The sequence below is a fragment of the Colletes latitarsis genome, chromosome 13, assembly GCF_051014445.1.
Source record: "Colletes latitarsis isolate SP2378_abdomen chromosome 13, iyColLati1, whole genome shotgun sequence".
Taxonomy (NCBI): domain Eukaryota; kingdom Metazoa; phylum Arthropoda; class Insecta; order Hymenoptera; family Colletidae; genus Colletes; species Colletes latitarsis.
The window spans coordinates 14,469,653-14,490,855 of NC_135146.1; the positions used below are offsets into that span (position 1 = coordinate 14,469,653).

The 21,203-nt window shown below is 36.2% G+C and overlaps 1 protein-coding gene across 13 annotated transcripts in view; it reads left to right on the plus strand.

The window, feature by feature from the left end:
- Dnc (phosphodiesterase dunce) overlaps positions 1-21,203 on the plus strand; it is a 189,141-nt gene that overhangs the window by 129,947 nt on the left and 37,991 nt on the right. For 9 of the 13 annotated variants that reach the window (XM_076780995.1, XM_076781000.1, XM_076781001.1 and 6 more), the window contains 2 exons: positions 18,231-18,419; positions 20,646-20,678. In XM_076780995.1, coding sequence (XP_076637110.1) covers positions 18,231-18,419; positions 20,646-20,678 — 222 coding nt within the window. Of the gene's footprint in view, positions 1-2,350; positions 2,701-11,079; positions 11,454-18,230; positions 18,420-20,645; positions 20,679-21,203 lie in introns of those variants that run through there. The other 4 variants (XM_076780990.1, XM_076780993.1, XM_076780994.1 and 1 more) reach the window with 3 other exon arrangements.

The following is a 21,203-nucleotide window of genomic DNA, read 5'->3' on the forward strand; positions in this document are numbered from 1 at the left end:
TTTTAATCAAGATTTATCGTTACACGACATATTTTTCTCACGAAACGTTTCACGCAGCAAAGAGTAGAAAATGTGAGAAACTCGTCCATCGTTAAAGCTGCGTGCAACGTGAATTCGATAGGAAAATATGAGATTGAAAACGTACGATCGCCCAGCTTGACAATCGGTTTGAACTTTGGAAAAATATTCAACGACGTTACAAGGAAAGAAAGAAACTTTTTTTTTGGATTCTTTGTATTCGAGGCGAGGAAGATTTTCGCGGAGAAGCGACGTAGAAACGCAAACATTTGTCGTTTGAAAATGGAGGGGGAGAACGTGGGGTTTAGGTAGGAAAGAAATCACTCGATACGAGTTTGTCGAAGGTAAACGAAAACGGGAGAGCGACGAAATCGCGAATCGTATAATTCATGGGAACTGGGCTACGCGCGAGCTCAACGTTTCGAGAAGAATTTCCGTTATGAAATCGATAACGTTTCAAATAATTTCTCTCAGTGAAATGCAAGATCGACGTAAGTATCGGTGGAAATATATTCGACAATGGGTCGGAAATATGAATTTTTCTTACCTTCGATTCGATCTGGGTTCCAATTTATCAAATTCAGATCGAAAGGGTTATGGATTTCTTTTAATTTTCCAAGTCAAAACATAACTTAGGGTGTGCATTCAAAATTGAAGTCGTTATGGGGTTGAACAATTTTAAATATTTACAGATTAATTGATTCAACACGCCAGATATATTCAATTTGTTGATTTTGAGGCTTCGTTATTGAAAAATTGAATTAAAACATTTCAAATCGTTCTGAAAAAATTATGTTTAGTTTCAGTGGTCAATTGTAATCATTTTTGGTGAATAGACGTACCCCCGAAATCCTACTCGGTTTCGAGAAAAAAATTCGAGAAGGTGTGCAATTTTTCGAAAAATTAAAACAGTTCAAATCGTTCTAAAAAAAATATGTTTAGTTTCAGTGATCAATTACAATCATTTTTGGTGAATAGATGTACCCCCGAAATCCTACTCGGTTTCGAGAAAAAAATTCGAGAAGGTGTGCAATTTTTCGACAAAATTAAAAAATTTCAAATCGTTCTAAAAAAATTATTTTTAGTTTCAGTGGTCAATTACAATAATTTTTGGTGAATAGACGTACCCCCGAAATCCTACTCGGTTTCGAGAAAAAAATTCGAGAAGGTGTGCAATTTTTCGAAAAATTAAAAAATTTCAAATCGTTCTAAAAAAAATATGTTTAGTTTCAGTGGTCAATTACAATCATTTTTGGTGAATAGACGTACCCCCGAAATCCTACTCGGTTTCGAGAAAAAAATTCGAAAATGATTGCAATTTTCGACAAAATTAAAAAATTTCAAATCGTTCTAAAAAAAATATGTTTAGTTTCAGTGATCAATTATAATCATTTTTGGTGAATAGACGTACACCCGAAATCCTACTCAGTTTCGAGAAAAAAATTCGAGAAGGTGTGCAATTTTTCGAAAAATTAAAACAGTTCAAATCGTTCTAAAAAAATTATGTTTAGTTTCAGTGGTCAATTATAATCATTTTTGGTGAATAGACGTACCCCCGAAATCCTACTCGGTTTCGAGAAAAAAATTCGAGAAGGTGTGCAATTTTCGACAAAATTAAAAAAATTCAAATCGTTCTAAAAAAATTATTTTTAGTTTCAGTGGTCAATTGTAATCATTTTTGGTGAATAGACGTACCCCCGAAATCCTACTCGGTTTCGAGAAAAAAATTCGAAAAGGATTGCAATTTTCGACAAAATTAAAAAATTTCAAATCGTTCTAAAAAAAATATGTTTAGTTTCAGTGATCAATTACAATCATTTTTGGTGAATAGACGTACCCCCGAAATCCTACTCGGTTTCGAGTAAAAAATTCGAGAAGATGTGCAATTTTTCGAAAAATTAAAAAATTTCATATCGTTCTAAAAAAAATATTTTTGCTTGCACGGGTCAATTACTATAATTTTTGGTCTATAGACATACCCCCGAATTCCTACGCATTTTCGAGAAAAAAATTCATTACTGAAAATGTCTGACGAGGAATATTTTACTTCGAAAAAAGATGTTTCAACAAATATTTTCGTTTACCTATAGTGAATCGTCGACGATTACAATATTAAAAATTAGTAAAATTTGACGAAGACTGTTAAAGAACATAATTAAAGTGTGCTTCTTGGGAAAATTCATGTTTGTGATTGAACCTCTATACAGAGATCTAAAGAGTTTCACATTTGTTCTACCAAAGCTAAGAAAGAAAATTACTTAATTTCCCATCGTTTAAAAGTATCTCATCGCGAACGTGCACCAAGAAGATGAAAAGTGTTCTCCGAGTGATGGGTGAAAATTATTAAAAAGAAGAGTGATGGTCGAATGAAGAGGGGAGCCTCGAGTTCTGGACAATCGATGATCGATGCCTCGATCAATGAGCGAGCGTGAGGGAGGCGATGATCGAAGAGACGACGATGATCGCCGCATTGTTCTTCATCTGGACGATAGTCAGGTCAAAGGAGCAGCAGGATCAGAGGCAGGAGTCCAGGAAGAACTCCTTCTCCAGGGATAATCGAGATCGAAGCAATTCCAGACGAAATTCAAGGGAGACCTCGTCTATTGGTCTAGCTTACGTTGACAGACGTCGATATCGTCTTCGACGCCACTCGCGTCGTTATTACGTCGAACGTAACAAGAGGTGAGTACGGAGCCGTTAATTATATTTTATAGTGGCGCCTTCGAGGCAAATCATGTTTATTGCAGCGAGTAATTGCCTTTCTTTCAATCGGGGAAATAACATTCGACGCGTAGAGAAACGATTTGGAATTTCAGTTTTGTATGTTTTTCTGTAAAAAAAATGAAAATTTAGTGATCCATGCGTGGAAAACAATATTGTTGGACCGTAATAGAAGATCGAAGAACAGTATCCAGGAGGATATTACGAACCGGATGAAAAAGCCTCATGGAAACGGGAGCAATCCTGTTAAAAAGTCGAGGCCATGATCGCTGCATAGAACCATCCTTGGAGATCGTTGGCGGAACAAGAATACAACGACTTTTACGCCTTAAATATCCGACGTTTGTAGCGTCGTAAATTCTTCCGCGTACGTTCGATGAGTTTCTTTTACGACTTCTGGTACGTGAATATCGTACTCGGACAAGCGGAGGAAGGAGTTCTTGACACAAATCTGACGACCCTGAAGAGCACGTAGGTGATAAACACCCCTAACAACCGCGTGGCACGCCAACTCTTTTCGTGATCGATACCGAGCTTTCAGCTCGACCTTTCCAGGTGCTCGCTACTTCTAATCGGTTCGAAAAAATCTGAGAAGAAACTTCACCAACTTCGTGGACAATTTGTCTCGACCAGGGCACCTGGGAAAATTTTAAATAATTTAAATATTGGCGCGAAAAATTTTAAATAGTTGTACAATAATTTCGTGCCTCAGCCTATATATGTATACGTACGAAGGAAATTACCTTCCCGTTTTTCCTCGCCTCCACGCGACACGGAATTCAGTTGTTAGGAGTTTCCATCCTTGCGAGAGTTGGAAATATTTTGCTCCGCTTTCCGTTGAAATTTCACTGATGAATTTTCGCTGCTCCCTAGTACGATTTCAGATGAAATTGAAACGACGGGATTTAATTAAAATTACTGTTGCTAAAGCGCGTCGTCGAATAATAATCTGCTTTAAATCGGAAATTGGGATTTTAAAAATGGACGCGACCACTCAGACACGCGCGAAGGAAATTGAATTCGCGTTAATAATAACGTTAGATCTGCGGAGATGGGTAATTCCATAAATATTTGCCCACTGTTTTCGAGAAAACATTCGATTAGGTGAAATTTTTGGAAAAATTATTTTTGGTTGCAGGAGTCAATTGCAATCATTTTTGGTGATTAGACATACCCCCGAATTCCTACGCATTTTCGAGAAAAAAATTCTTTTCCAAAAGTATACTGTGTGGCAGGAAATGTTTCTATAAGCCTTAATCAACAAATTAGTATCCTTGATTTTCGTCTTATCTTGGCCTCCAGAATCCCTATTTACAGAAAGCTAATTTATTTATTATAAAAGTGAAGGCGAACAAAAGTAACATGTCCATTACAACTAAATGCATTATACATCCTTTGAAGACGTAAACATACCGAATTTATGTGGCAAACCAGTGTGAAGTAATTTAATATCCACCCACATAGAACATCCCTTATTTTCAAGAGTCTCAATTAGTTGATTTTTCATACTTTTTATTGGATTTTGTACTAAAGGACCCACGCTGTTGTAATTGCGTTTTTTAGTTCGGATATATTTTGATACTGTTTATTACCCGTATAGATTTTTCGAACAACAATGCTAGAAGTGTACTCTATTGGATTCTGGTCTGGTGAGCACGCTGGCCACTTTAAAACATCGATGTTACGATCCCCTAGCTACGGTTGCACCACTGTTATCAACGCCGGCGTTGTTTTCCCGAAAAGTCCAATTTGTTTCTTCATTTTCATTTATGAATGGTAACGATCGATCGTTTAGTATTTCAATGTATTCGTTATTATTAATTTTAGTCGTCGTGGATGCTAGAGGTAGCGTCACTATAAAAATAGTGATCGTTTACTCGCCGATTACCAAGAAAATCAATTACTTTCTCCACCAGGACACCGACTGACCTTTAAATAATTGTAATTTAGGAATCTTTATGAATTAGAGAAATGATTTATCTCGTACAATGGTCGTTTCTCACAGTTGTCGCGTTATTAACTAATAAAAGGTTTCTGGGATATTGTGCAATGACTTTCGTAATGCCCAGACGAGGATTTTCCGCGGCGTTCAATTAGGCGAGCGTGACACGTTCATTTTCTTCACGATCGACTGAGTCTATGGCTTTCCACGTCTTTCAATTTAGCCGGATCGTTCGAATCGATAAAACATCAAATAGAAACCGGTTAAAACTTGTCACTTGAACTGCTTTAATCCTGATTCTTCGATCGTCGATTGTCTTCGTTTAGCTCCGAACATGCCAAGAACCATGATTGTCCCCTTTATTCGAGTCAAGGAAACTTTAAAACGGGTTAAAAATATTATTTCTGTCGTTCAATTATTTTTATAAGCACGTTCACACCACTATAGATCAATTGTACCAATGACTTCGTTGCTATCGATTATACAATTCTTTAATAAATAATTCTTAGTGGATTTCAATGATAATTTTTTTATATTTAAGTTCTAATTACTCTGCATGAGAATCATTATTTTAATAACGATATTTTGTAGTAATTATTCAACAGAAAATTAACGAAGCTTAATATCAAATATTAAAAGCAGTTAAAATGCATCCGTAGAATTTGATAAATATATTACACAGTTTTTTACTTCTTCGAAAACAGAGGAAATTTTTGTTAAAATTTTCCAGTATTATATTTAAACATACGAAGCTCGATCAACACTTTTATCGAAAGAGAAATGGCGAATTTTCATTATTATTTACGAAGAACGAATGTCAACTGGAGGCTTCTCTTAACAAGTACTGCTACAATCTTCATTGATGCATTTAAGTTTATAGCTTCAGCCAATTTATGTTAACTGTTCCAACGTGTGGGACGTGAATTACAATTTAGTTTATCCTCAGAGAAAAATTCTTGACGTCAGAGATTTCATTGCTCCACAAATTTTCAGAAAATGGTCAGAAATTGGGTAGATCACGAGTAACAGAATCAATTTTTTATTCAGTGCACTTTGGATTAAATAATTTAACATATTAATTGAAAAATTAAAGATCATTTGATTTGTAAAACGTAAGTTTTATTATTTAATTGTTATTAAAGGTAGGAGGGTGGTCAGAAGTAACAATAAAATAGACTAGGAGCAAGAATGGTCTCTAAATGACTTGAAAGTGAATCATTTCTCTAGGGGAAAACCTATTGCAACGATCTCTTCGTAGGATCCAATAATTCAGGAAAAATGTGTTCTGGGACGTGGATTCCTCCACAGTGAATCTCTCGTGTTTACAAATCCATTTTCCCTACTTACGTTACACACTGTATTAGTAAAATTACGTTTTTAACGTTTGCCAATATTTTGGAACTTATTTGATAACGAAGGTTAAAAGGAATAAAAAATCGACATTTCTTCAAATATGTACCATTTGTACAACAATAGGTATTTTATTTAAAGTCATATCTTTATTTTCAATGTACGATACAGATCTATCACGAAATAAACATTAGTCTTATTTAAAAAGAAAGATTGTAGGAGAGAATGTGAAAAAGAATCATTCAAACGAAGGCAAACAGTTTGAGTTTGTAGGTTATAGTTTGTCCCAGATAATTAAAGGTTATATCGTTCTTTAAATTCCACATTCGACAAACAATATCGTGAAATTCTTAATTCCCAGTAATCTAATCTAAAAATTGCGAAAGTTTTATATGGTTTCAAGATGTTTGTAGTGAAGCAAGCGTACCAACGTGAAGAAACTATCATAACGAACGACGAATCGTTGCAGTTGTTGGCAGTATGGCGAAGGAGGTAGAGTGGTTTCGCGAGAGTCAAAAAAGAATCATTTAAACGGCCATCAAACAGAATGAAACAATTTTATCGTTCTCTAAAATCCACGTTTGATAGACGATATCACGAAAAATATCAATCTTTGCTCGAACATACATATCCTCAATTTTCAGTAATCTAACCTAAAAAAATTGCTAAGGTTTGATATGGTTTCAAGATGTTTATAGTGTTGTAGCCTCTCGGTAGAAAAATCAGCATTGTATCGAGCATTGTATCAGTTAAAAGCAATTTCTGAGAATATATGACGAAGGATATAATCCTGCATCGGAAGAAAATCATTCATAGTGCAACGGTTTGAGATTGTAGGTTATCGTTTGTCCCAGATAATTAAAGGTTATATCGTTCTTTAAATTCCACATTCGATGGACCATATCGTGAAATTCTTAATTTTCACTAGTCTAACCTAAAAAGAAATTGCAAAGTTTCATATGGTTTCAAGATGTTTGTAGTGAAGCAAGCGTACCAACGTGAAAACCCCATCATAACGAACGACAAATCGTTGCAGTTGTTGGCAGTATGGCGAAGAAGGTAGAGTTGTTTCGTGAGAGTCAGAAAAAAATCATTTAAACGGCCATCAAACAGAATGAAATAGTTATATCGTTCTCTAAATTCCACATTTGATAGACGATATCGCGAAAAATATCAATGTTTGCTCGAACATACATATCCTCAATTTTCAGTAATCTAACCTAAAAAAAATTGCTAAGATTTGATATGGTATCAAGATGTTTATAGTGGTGTAGCCTCTCGATAGAAAAATCAGCATTGTATCAGTTAAGAGCAATTTCTGAGAATATATGACGAAGGATATAATCTTGCATCGGAAAAAAATCATTCATAGTGCAACGGTTTGAGATTGTAGGTTATCGTTTGTCCCGGACAGTTAAAGATTATATCGTTCTCTAAATTCCACGTTCGATAGACGATATCGCGAAAAATGTCAATGTTTGTCCAAACGTTGTCGTTGGTCCGACACGCAGATACGTACACACACCTGTAGCGGCGTACATGCAACAGATACGCGGGCATATCGGCGCCAGAGTCAGTTCACAGCCGGCACGCGACCGACGAGGGTCGTTCTTCGTTTTTCTCGCGAACGATACGACGCTGTCCTTCCTAAAGGGCACGGAACAAAGACGATTCTATCGCGAGAAACGTTGTCATAACAAATTCGTGTGTGTTTCGTAGTCTCCCGTGGCCGTTTATCCGTGAAACAAAGTGCTTCGCGTTGCTTCGAATCACGATCGCCAACAATCGCCGAGAAAGAAAACGCTTTCTTCACAGTTTTCCTTCGGAGACGTTTCGAGCTGTTTTAACGCTTTGACTGCCACGTCAGGTGACACGATTTACCATTATTAGAAAAATTAATCCTCGAGACGTTGAGGGAATTTTAACAAGGTTGCAAGAGTAAGCGTCGAAACAAATGTTAGGTTATGTAGCTTACTGAAATCGAAATTTTACTTTTGCAGAATATTAGGCGGTTTTGATGTGGCAGTGAACGCGTTAATAGAGGAAAGGAAAAGACGATTTGAACAGTGATCGGTGCCGATGTGAAAGATTTGTGTCTCCGTTCGAACTCGCATTAGCGAATTGAAAACTTTTTCCACGAGTCCTGGAGATTCGTTTCTAGCTTTGATTCCGTGAGACTTTATGGGTAATTAAGAGTTCGTGCCCGCCCTTTCGACAGACTTTCTAGGTTTCCTTTCTGCCGAGATTTCGTTGGGACGAAGTTTCTTTATTTACTTCGTTTGTTAATTTAACGAAGAACCGTAGAAAGAAGGGGGATTAGATTATTCTTGGACGTTGGATCGCGATGATTTCGTTTACGTTTCCCGTGCGAATTTCAATTAAAATTTTATCTAGAAAATAGGAAGATTTTTATTTAGAAAGACAATTTTAACCTTCATATTTCGTTCTTGTTAGCGAAACTTGTTTCTCGTTAGTTTCTAGTGTCGGAGATAATGATTGGCTAGTGGAAAATCTGAGAGTCACATCACGCTATAGCACACTGGCATCAGTGGTGTATTATTAATTCTAACTAGCGTTCCTAGTCCTATATAAATAAAAATTGCCTTTTTAGAATCTTAGAAAATATCGCTCTTCTATTGCAGCGATATTTAACGTGTCAGTTTTAATTTTCGTATTAAAGATAATTGGAAATCGATACGATACGAGTATCGTGAAGTTTGATTCCTGATTCGTATAGGGGAAAACTTCGATTTCATTTTCTCGGGCCTCGGGGGATACACAGCTCCCTTTATGTCGCGTTTATTTTCGCACAATTCAAGCCAGATTGCTTTAATTTCCCACGATAATAAAGCGAAGCAACAATAAGAGTCTTCCTATTCAACGGAACCGTAATTTCCCTTAACGATTGACAATTTTACGAAACGTTACGAGAGCTGGGCGAGGCGAGAGGTTAGATCAAATATCACGAAAATGGAGAAGGGAATCTAGGGATAAAAATAAATAATTCTATTGTTTCTAGGGAGCCACGTCGAGTCGATAGTAACAAATTTAAGAAACTTTTGGTAACAAGGCGAACAAAAGTGTAATTTTAATCGACAACAACTTGTTAACTGTTTGCACCACAAATACCTTTATCGTCGTAATTATCGATCGTGTTTCCATCGTAATTTCTGAACGTTGTCTGACCGGAACAGATTCTAGTAACAATGATTTCGAGGCCAACCGTGAAACGAATACTTGGAAATCGCGAAATCATAAACGAGACGTCAGAGATGAAATTGGGGGAAGCTACGAGCAATTGTTAATTACCAGCGACGAGATTAACGCACAAAGTGATTTCGAAATCGCTTAACGAGTTTGTTTTCCTGTCGATAGTATTTTTCTCATAATTATGCGATGGAAAATTAGATTCCACGACGATTAATGAATACTTGATAAAGCTCGTGACACGGTATTCGAATGCAAATTGTTACCTTACGCATCCGTAGAAAATATATTATCTTAAATAAATAACGAATTATTAAACAGAATTGTGCCTATGTTGAAATAAAATTCCAATTCGAAAGGATATTTAGCTATAGAATACTTACGCAATTAAAAAATAAATAAAATTATAATCTCGTATCTAATTTGTTTTTAATTATTTAATAATTTCTTTTTATCGAATACAATATTTCATAATGCTTTTCTATACTAATATTCCAATTAATTTTCATTGGCCAATTAAAAACTAAGTTCATGTAGTAAATGATTTAAACATTTAATGAAATAGTATATCCAAATATTTCAATGTTTACTATATTATATAAAATTATTAAAAATTTCCCCCAGGCCTGATTATTTCATAAAATATTTTGCAATATAGGTTATGTATACGTTATATTCATAGTCCCTCGTATCTAGCCAAGTCATAAAGATTGCTTTTATCCAATACGATCTTCGACGTCGACTTCTAATCGTAAGCTGAACCGTTACGCGTTTTCTAATTTTAATACAACGCGTCTCGTATCTCGCCATGGCTCCCATTTGTCCATCAAGGGTTCGAGCTGTTAATCTTTTACGGCCTCCAACGTATACTGTTTCAAAATTTACCTCGAGTAAATCTTCCAACACGTTTTTTTATACCGAAATTCTGTCCACCCTGAAACTTTTTCCATTTCCATGTAAATCTTTCTTCCTCCCCTCGCGTCGACAAGTTTCGCGTTAAGGGAAGATTTCTCCCTTCAGTTTCGCTTACTTCCTCGTCTCTGACGACCAAATTTCGCGAGGTAACGTCGACGAGTCGTTCTCATTCTCGTTATACTTAAATATGAATTCATTAGGTTGGATAAAAAGCTTGCACCGAGTGTGCAAATATTATACGAGAGAAAATAATCCTTTTGTAATGTGAAATATGGTTATTCGATGATGAGTTTTTTATTTATTCCGTTCTCGTTGTACTTAAATATGAATTTATTAGGTTGAAATTTTTATTTTATAGAAAAAGACCACTTTGATTACATTCTTTTCATACATTTTACATCAATTTTTGTAAGTTTGCATCTTGTTGTTTCCTTCTTTCTTTGATTCAGAATTTTTTGTCACTATTTAAATGTTAGCTATTGATTGAGCTTTTAAGATTTAATCTGAAGTTGCGTTTTAGAATGTCAAGTAGTTCATACAAATTTCATTATTTTTACTTGAAAAAAATACTGTGTATACTGTAAATATCAATGAATATATCTGGGAAATCCCAAGACGAAGCAATCTACAGGTTTCTTTTTAAAAAATAACATAGAAGACCTAAAATTGTCTGTTCTAAAATACCCCCTGAAAGATAGTAATTGTGGCTTGAAAATTTTTGAAAAATATTTATTATCAAAATCTCCATGCATAGAAATGAATAATAGGTCCACTTTATCTTGGCTTTTAAAATAAAATTCGTCCCTTAACATATTTTAATAATCAAAAATTGCATAGAAACGACGTCGAAAGGGCAAATAATAAACTCTCGCGTGCAAAACGAAAGAAAATAAACCTGAGAAATTTTCTAAAATATATCCTAGCGCAGAAATTGTTTACATTTTTCGAGATCGGAGAAAACAATTACTGTTCGTCGAGGACTGGTTGAATTTTTTATTTTTCTGACTAAGAAAATCGCGTTTTAACGATTCAACGATAGATGGATCTCAAGTGAAGTTTGATATAGAGTGAAAATTGTTGATAATTATTGATGGGAAATTACTTACGCGTGCAATATTGACGTCGACATGAACGACTACGCTATTCTCGTGCCACACGAGGTCTCTTCAAGATTGGCACGCAGAGATTCGGGGACGATGAGAGTGACACTTCCGTTGACTTCGTTCCGAAGGCACAGCGGTTGCGTGTCGACGCTATCAAGAACGAAGCCACATCCTAAATTGGTCTACGTGGCCGTCCCGTAAGTGTTTTAGATCAAACATCGAGAAAAAAGAACAATCGCGAAGCCTGATATCTGAATTTTATTTATTTAGGGAGCAAAAGTATCATTCATTTGCAAAAATTATTCATTATACGTAAATTACGAAATTGGAAATTGTTTATCTCACCTCAAAATTCCTCAAACGGCCTTAAAATATTGTAATAGCGTTCACTGTCTGGTCTCTTAGCGGCCTATCCAAACGCATGGGCTTATGACTCGTATACGTGTCATGGACAGTGAAAGCTTTTAAGCTTTTCGGCAAATTTTTGTGGATAAACTATAAGACCTTTTGCAGTGAAATTTACAAGATTTATTTCAGTGATATATACAACTTGTAACGAACGCCCAGTACTCGATCACAGGTTAACGTTATTGATCAGGCGTCGAATCGATTACTGCGTACGTAGAATTCCTGATCCTGCCATTAATTCTCAGCCACTTGCCTCAAAGGTTCAGTCGCGCGAAAAGAACGCGTACCATCGTAAGTGAAACGCTGAAAGGTAATGCAAATTCTGTTTGCGTTGCGTTTCACTGGCCAGTTACTCAGCTCCCCTTTCCTTGGAACCTTAACTCACCGGTCAAACGAGCCTTTGCCATTTCCGCTAACGAAAGAATCCATTAGGAAATGAGTTCGAAATAATGGTCCGACTGATGATTCCGTTTAATTAGTCGACAGAGGGAGACTGGGAGCCTCTACGCGCGGATACAGTCGCGCGCAATTACCCTAATCACGGCGCAACGACTCATGATCGAGGGAGATTTATCGTTCGCTAGAGGATCGTCGGATTTAACGACGATCGATCAGAAGTAATCCGGCGGTACGCGAATCTCGATTGTTAATTCTCGCTGCGATCAGTGTAGTCAACCATGAAATTGTTTAAGACTCTAGAAATGCTCTATAGAAATCCTGTATACAAATTTAAATTTATTTTCAATTAAATAAACAATTTATAATCCAGTTTTATCGCACACCAATCGTATAATCAATAAGAATTGCTGAAACTTTTTTGAGTATGTAGCGTCAAAGTAAATGTTAAAATAAACATAGAAGATGGCATAAATTATAATAGGTGATATATTCATTGGATAGGGGATGAAATGCCCTTTAAAATGAGCGTTTGTACGAGCCGATAGCATAATTAGTTCCGGAGATATAGCGATTTTAGGGTTATTATAAGGGTCCGAAGTCTGTTTACACCTGTGCGGTCAATGAACTTTGAAGGTCGTTGACCACACGTGCTCGTAATAACTAGGTCACTCGGTCATGAGTCACGTACGAGACAAAGAGGTCCGGCGCGACGCGTCAGACAAAGACAGAGACAGTCGAATTAAGAAAAACACCACTTTACATAAATTACGATATCTCGAAAACGAAAAGTCGGATCGACAAAAACCAAAAACCAATTTCAAAGAGGAAGCTTCACCGCCGCTAACGGTGATTTAATTTTGAATAAAGCATTAGTAATTTCGAAATTGCACGCGTCTAAAGTTTTAGTAACGAAATGTTAGTAACGAATTTTTTTCTCGAAACTGGATAGGATTTCGGGGGTATGTCTATTCACCAAAATTGATTGTAATTGACCCCCGCAATCGATAATAATTTTTTCAGAACGATTTGAAATTTTTTAATAACTTGTGAACCAAGCCTTAGTCAAAAAATTGATATTCTTGGTTTTCGTCTTATTTTGGCCTCTAGAATCTCCCATTAAAATTGTTTCCCAGGGGTGGCCGAGCACCCTGTATAATACAGCGAAGAATATCACGTTTAGAGTGTCGAATAATGTATCAGATCCTCTATAAATTTCTAAGAGTCAATTTTGTAAGAATTTGTACAGTGTTAGAAAAGTTTTTGCGACAGATAACAACGCAGTGAATAACTCCCTAAACGCGTTAGTCAAACTTGTTCGTTATGATAACGATGGTGTCGAGTTTCACCGTTAAACAGCGTCAAACTACCATTTCCCTGGCCCACAGGGTCCCATAAATATATCTAATTAAACCCTGGTGAAACTGAGACACGACACTTTTCATATCGCAAATACAGTTCGTTGAGCGCCATTTTGGACGATAAGAAAATTTCACGTTTCCATTTAGCAACCATTTTTCGTAATTCACTAAGCAATTTTCAGCGTCAACTTTGACCCTTTATATTTATAAGATTATAAAACTAACGTTTATGGGCTTTCACGTTCCACTAATTTTTAAATTTACATTTGTTTAAATACCCAAAATAATTGAATAATTTTATTCTAAAATTAAAAATTCCGTCAATTTTGCTTGGAAGTTCCTAAGACATGGAAATTTTCAAAAGCAAAAGGGTAAAAAGAACAAACTCCGTTTTCATTATCGATCTGCGTCTTAACTTGCCCTGAAACAATTACCAGCCAAGATTGCGATCAATTCGCTCGTTAAACGGGTCTAATTACCCGGGGGGCTTAATTAACATTCTTTCGTTCTCATGCTCATCGACGTTGACCAGAAAACACCGTTCGTTTTCCTGTTCGTGATAGTAATCATTATACGGGATTATGTAAGCCACGATTAATGCTCTGACCTTGCTATTTAATGATTAAATAGTTCACTATTGTGACAGTGGTTGGCCACGCAATGAATCAAAATAAATGTTATCTTTTGGATTCAAACGAATTCAAACATTTCATTCTATCGCTTTGGTTTCTTTTTTTATTTGCTATTTCTATCGAAGATCTATAGATGAAACTTTATAGTTATAGCTATTTATTAATCCAGGGCTTGGGGAAAATTTGAAATAATTTTATATAAAATAGTAAACTGGAAAATATTACAATAGATGCCAATAATTACGAGTTAAAAATACGAAAATTAATTTCGATACCCATTTTCTATATTTTAATATCTGCCATATTTATAAACAAATCCTCACGTTTCCCCTGTAAATAATTCAAAACGTTGTCTGATGAAAACTGAATAATTTCAGATGTTATTCCAAGGGAGCAACCCCCAAGAGAAAAATTTTTTTTCTGTAAAAAGAATATTGAACCTCATGCGTCAGGCTTCTTTCGCCACGCGGTCATTCATCAAGTTTCCTTTACTCTTTGAGTCGCTCTATATCGACAGAATGACGGATTATGTGCTTTAGAAATTTTTATACGAGAGAAAATTGCGTTCGAGGTAATTCTTCCTTTAATTATCAATTGCATCATCTTCCAGAGTTGAAACTCAACGTTTCTAATTAATCTGTTGGGGATCGTGTGGCTTCCTTGCATTGCCCCGCCTAATTGTATAGCATGTACCATTAAAAATCAGCGTTTGTCAGAGTCAAAATTCTTCGTTTACTTATCAATTGCATCATTTTCCAAACTTGAGGCTTCTAATTAATCTGTTTAGAATCGAGTGGCTTATTTGAATTGCCCCGCCCAATTGTATAGTACGTATCATTAGAAATCAGCGTTTGTCAGAATCAAAATTCTTCGTTTACATATCAATTGCATCATTTTCCAAATTTAAGGCTTCTAATTAATCTGTTGGGGATCGAGTGGCTTATTTGAATTGCCCCGCCCAATTGTATAGCATGTACCATTAAAAATAAGCGTTTGCTCGAATCAAAATTCAAGGAATGAATTTTCAAAACGTGTTCCAGTGAAAATCGTCGAAGAAAACAGGTTTTCCCGGTCGCAGACAGTGTTGTGTGCGATCTGACAAGCTGAGGCAACAAGTGTTTCATTTCAGAGTGCAAACTAGCGAGTGATGGGGGTGGGGGGTTGGGGAATCGTGGCGTTTATCTGACACGGCCAAGCCTGTACAGCTAATATTAGTTGTCGAGCAGAACCAATAACAAAGAAGTGATTAAAAGGCACTTCCGTTCCGTGGCTGCCGCGCCTGTAACTCTCTTACGTAAGAACCGTTGTTCTGCATTGAGTAATGGTTAAAAGTAACACGATCGATCAACGAGGACTGTGCAAACTCAGAAATTGCCCTGGCCGAAACGACGCCCACGCTTTCATTGAACGAACATGATTTCCCTTTTGGACGAAACAAAGAAGAAACGAGACGAAATGAGAGAAAATTTCTCGCGGCGTCGCGACGACCGTGAACTTACGGATTTGGATCGCGACGGAAATAAAATTGAGATATTGAATATTCAGTAGAACCTCGATCATGCAGAATCTTCTGTTTATTAGGAGTAAATATGCTTGTATCGCCAACCTCGGTGTAATATATTAATACAAAGAATATTACGGTTCTTGGAAATTGACAAACACTGTCAAACATTTTTTATTCGCACAAAATTCCTCGAGGAAGCCTAACAAAATCACGCTTTACAGTAGACAGACTTAACACGTTCACTGTCCATGACTCGTATACGGGTCATACGCGCCATGCTTTTCTATAGGCCGCCAAGAGACCAGACAGTGAACACTAAGAAAATAACAACAGTAGGTTGTTTCAAATTCAGACTTTTGTTTTCGCAGGATACTTCGTTTTTTAAAGATTCTAAATTGTCAAACGCTGACAAACATCTTCAAAATAATAAATATTTAAAAAATGCCCAAAATATCTGATTACTATTTACCATTTTAAAATAAATAATTTACAGCTACCTAGCAAAGAGAAAAAAAGAATTTGGTCGTTGGTGAAATGAAATAAGAGCAAAGTTTCGAGTGAAATTTTTCTTTTCGAAATTGTGCAACGTACGTTCGATGCTTCCATTTAAAAAAAATTGAAATCCCTACGGAATGGAGTGAAAATTTATCGAAAAACTAATCTGTCAATCTGTTTCTCGTGACATATTGGAGTTTGTGTACAACTAGTATTTCGCTAGCAGTCTTGCGTTACAAACGAGGATCGGTCGTTTGCACGAACTAGTCCCTGTAATCCTCTATTCCCGAGCACTTTTCACGAAATTACGTCAGGGACGCTCGATTCCAGCTGCGTGCAGATTTCGCGTAATCGCTGTTGTACACGCTTGGCGTTAGCGTGACAGCTGAGCTTGCGATACGTACATCTGGAACAATGCTATTTTTTGCGAACGTTTTGTCAAACTTCAATCCACTCGGACATCCGCGATTTTTTACGATACTTTTCAGCTTTATTCGCCATTTTGCAGGCTTCAATTCCGAGATTCCTCGATCAAATATCACAAAACCACGTTAAAGAAACGATTCTGCTAGGGAAAGGTAATCGAGAACTCCTTTGACTTGTCAATTTTCGATTAAAGAAACCAACAAAATATCTAAAAGTGTGTAATAATAGTTTAATAATATTTTGCTGAGTATTAATTCGAACGGAATGACGAACCAAAAGTCTTTAGAAATATCCCAAAACCATGTTAATATTAAACCTATCATGACTGGTCAAATGATAGTTTTTAAAATTTAAATTTAAATTTAAGCCATTTAAATTTATGATTTTTCTTATAAAAGGTACACAGCCCTGAAAAAATTTTAGTGGGAGATTCTAGAGGCCAAAATAAGACGAATATCAAGCATAACAATTTCTTGATTGAGGCTTCGTTAACAAGTTATTAAAAAATTAAATTAAAAAATTTCAAATCATTCTGAAAAAATTATTCTCGGTTGCAGGGGTCAATTACAATCATTTTTGGTCATTACACATACCCACGAATTCCTACCCACTTGCGAGAAAAAAATTCGGGAAAGTTGAAATTTTTCGACAAAATTAAAAAATTTCAAATCGATTTAAAAAAATTATTTTTAGTTGCAGGGGTCAATTACAATTATTTTTTGTCATTAGACATACCCCCGAAATCCTACGCACTTTAGAGAAAAAAATTCCGTACTGAAAATCTAATTTCTGGTTAGGAATGTCAGCCCGAATTTTCAAGCGAATCTTTAAAATGTCATAACTTCTGAACGGATTGAAGGATTTTCATTTTCAAAAATGCAAACGACGCGTATTTTAATCAAGAATATGTAGAAATTGTAAAAATATTCGAAAAGTTGACCCTTGACCCCGTTAAAATGAGAAAAACCCTATAAAAATGGTCCAATTTTCAAACAGCCATAATTTCTACAATAGTGAATATATTTTAATGAAACTTTTTTCTGAAGTAGAGCTCATGGGTACCTACAAAAAAGTATTAGACAACTTTTCTGTGGGGCGTCAAACAAAATTATTAAAAATGAAAAACGAGTTTCTAAGAAAAATCGACAGGGGGTAGGTGCCTAAATTTTTCGACGAAAAAAAAAATTTTCAAATCGTTCTAAATAAAATACTATTGGCTGCAAGGGTACATTACAATCATATTTGGTCATTAGACATACCCTCGAAATTCTAACCAGTTTCGAGAAAAAAATTCGAGAAAATGTGAAATTTTTCGACGAAAAAAAAATTTTCAAATCGTTCTAAAAAAAATACTATTGGCTGCAGGGGTACATTACAATCATATTTGCTCATTAGACATACCCTTGAAATCCTAACCAGTTTCGAGAAAAAAATTCGAGAATATGTGAAATTTTTCGACAAAATTAAAACATTTCAAATCGTCATAAAAAAATTATTTTCAGTTGCAGGGGTCAAGTACAATCATTTTTGGTGAATAGACATACCCTCGAAATCCTACCCAGTTTCGAGAAAAAAATTCCTAAACTGTGCTTACCATTGGCCAGAACAATACTGGTCAAATTGAACGCTCTGTATAAATAGTACGGTATATATATGGTTTTAAAAAGGCCCAAATTGTTAGTTTTAGTCCCATTTACCATACGAATTGAACGGATGGATTATTTTTCGAACATTTCCCGTTTCTGTTCACAGTTTCGATGTGGAAAATGGCGCCTCGACACTGGACGCTGGCGCTGGAGGTGGCGGTGGCGCCTCACCAAGTGCAGGCCTTGTCCTCCAAACTCTGCCACAACGGAGAGAGAGCTTCCTCTATCGCAGTGACAGCGATTTCGAAATGTCGCCGAAATCAATGTCGCGCAACAGTTCGATCGCCAGCGAAAGGTGAGGCTCGAGAATTTTTCATTTGCTCGAACGATATACGTGTACTGTCCTTTTTTCTTTCTTGCCATCAGATGGTAGAAATACTTTCGAACCCCCGATTTGTAAATAGAAATCCCTGGGGTGTAAAATGTGGCGAAGAGCAGCTTCGATCGAACGGGATCAAAGAATTTCTTATTTTTTGAGCAACTAAATTTAGATAATGGATCAAAATGAAATATTGGAGGGTGCGTTAAACTTTCAGTAGAAACGGTCAGCCACGGTCAGACACTCGAGTTTACTAAATTAAATTTTGATTTCTAAAAGTAATATATATTTTCTAAATATGTGACGTCATAAATGAAACTTGAATCGAGCTATTGCGAGTGAAAGTTTACGAGTACGAAGAAAATTTAAATTATTTACAAGTAGAAGAAAAAAATTATAGGTAATTTTTTATTTTGTCACGGAAGGAAACGTTGCGTCAAGTTGGTCTGCATTTACGATAATTCGTTCATTGAGTTTGTCAGCTGTTTCGTATGCCCGCGAGGAATTCGTAATTACTGGTTATTCAACGCGAAACTATGGTTCATAATTAGGCGAGCTGGCTGTAATTTACGCCTACGTAAATCACGGGCTCTACTTGCAACGGGCGCCGTTAATGAGCCTGTTTATACAGAACGATGATAATTGGTATGTCGTAACGCAGTATGCATAGATTCGTAAATAATTAAAAGGTAATTACAAAATAAATGCAAGCTGGGTATCCTGTCGCTTTATCGGCTATTCGAGACCGACACGTGAACTATATAATCTTGCATTGTGTCGACCCGTCGATACTATCGAACATTTCGATTAACGATTCTCGATGGATTCGTATCGCAACTGCAGTATCGACCGAAGAGAGTTCGTCGCTACAGTATCGACCAAGAATAACGCGACTGTACTATCGATTGAGAACGTAACTCTGTCGATATCGCGTAGTATTACAGGCCCAGATAAAGTAGAGTTATTTCAATACCAGCGTCGAGTTGAATAAGACAAACCATCTAATGGTAAAGCAGAGTACTTCCTTAGATTCAAATGATTCGAAATGGAAGAATATGTTGAATTTACTATCTTATAGAATTACGAAGCAAACTATCTTTTTAATATAAAAAATAGATGACGAAGACAGTACCTTTATTATTTTAATTAGAATTGATTAGAATACTTCTTATGCTTTGGATATCTGACCGTGGTTGTACCAGTATCGTTATGGACCTACTTCCTGACATAACAGTAATTATCACCCGTTTCCTTTTAACGTGTAAATAAAAATATTGACTGTTCTTCAGTTTTGTATAAATGTTTTTTATTTCCACCATGTGATGTGAATTACTTTCGATGGGTATGTTTTGCATTTTGTCACAGTGTTTCCAAATTCCAACGATACGTGGCCAGTTGTAATTGAACAATTTTCGTCGAAGAAGAGTGTGCTTTATAAAAATCAGAGAATCGTTGCACATAGTGGCGAATCGCGTATTATTGCGTTCTTTATTTCAAGCTTTCGATGCAGCAAGGTGTGTCGAATGGAAAAAAAACAATTCGAAACTTTATTTAATTCACGAATAAAAATATAGTTGTCTGGATATTTTGTGCAAAGATTTCCTCGAATATAAAATATTCAATTCCCTATCGTTTCTACATATATTATATCTTTGAATGCTTCTTAACTTTTCTTTCGTTGTTTTATTTTTAGATTCTAACTTTTCAATCCAACGCCATGATATTTTCCCATTTAGCTGCAAAGTTTACTTTCTTCTTCATTTAACGACACTTTGTCGTGTTCACGCCTTGCTGCATCTTCGAAATTACTTTATTTTTAACCTCTTAGGCACGATGCGCCATTTTGGTCGGATGTCATCTTTTTGAATTTACGCGCCACTGTGGTGGCTCAGTCTAATGGCGCCATTTTGGCGGTTCAATCTAGTGGCGCCACTCTGGTGGCTCAGTCGTTCACTGTTTGTGTTAAGTGATAGTTTTCATAGTTTGTTTCCCACAATTTTTGCATTCTCAACGTTTTCTAACAGTGTTAACAACATACAGACAGAGTATACAGTGTTTGTTTCGATACGCCAGTGTCAGTGTCATTCGAATGTACTAGAAAAGAGTATTCTCCCGCGTAAAATTCAGCCGTGCCTAAGAGGTTAAGCGCGAGCAGTGGGTGTGGGGTGTGACGATATCATGTATATGATCCTTGGGTTACAGGTTCAAAGAGACCGAGCTTCCTGTTGAGCGAGCGTATGTACTCGATCCATATTATTTATTATAAATCTCGTTTTACTTCACATATACCCACAACACACTCACAAGACTAATCGACACCACGTGTCGCGTTAATTAGCCGCTGTGAAATCGATTCGATTCGCTGTCTGTCGATGCCTTTGTCCCATTCCTTTTCCCTCCACCTCTGCACGCGAAAATCGAATTCTGGCGTGCATGGGAAAGCCTGTCGTTTTGTTGGAGTGACGTTCAGTTCGACTGCTTAGCAAACAGAATGGGGCAAATTTTATTCACGAACAACGATATTTTAATTTTCGATTCCGTTGCCCACGCTCCCTCCATAAATTCACTCGCAAATCGGAATCCATTAACGTCCAATCGCGAAATGTAACATTTCAATCGAGGAAAAGATGTTTAGAAGTACTTCCAATGGTACAGTGGGTGTAAGAGGTATTTGTACAGTCAGTAATTGAATAATAATGTTTGTTAAACGATATTTTTTAAACAAACATATCAATATCAAGTAAACGAAAGAAATATTTG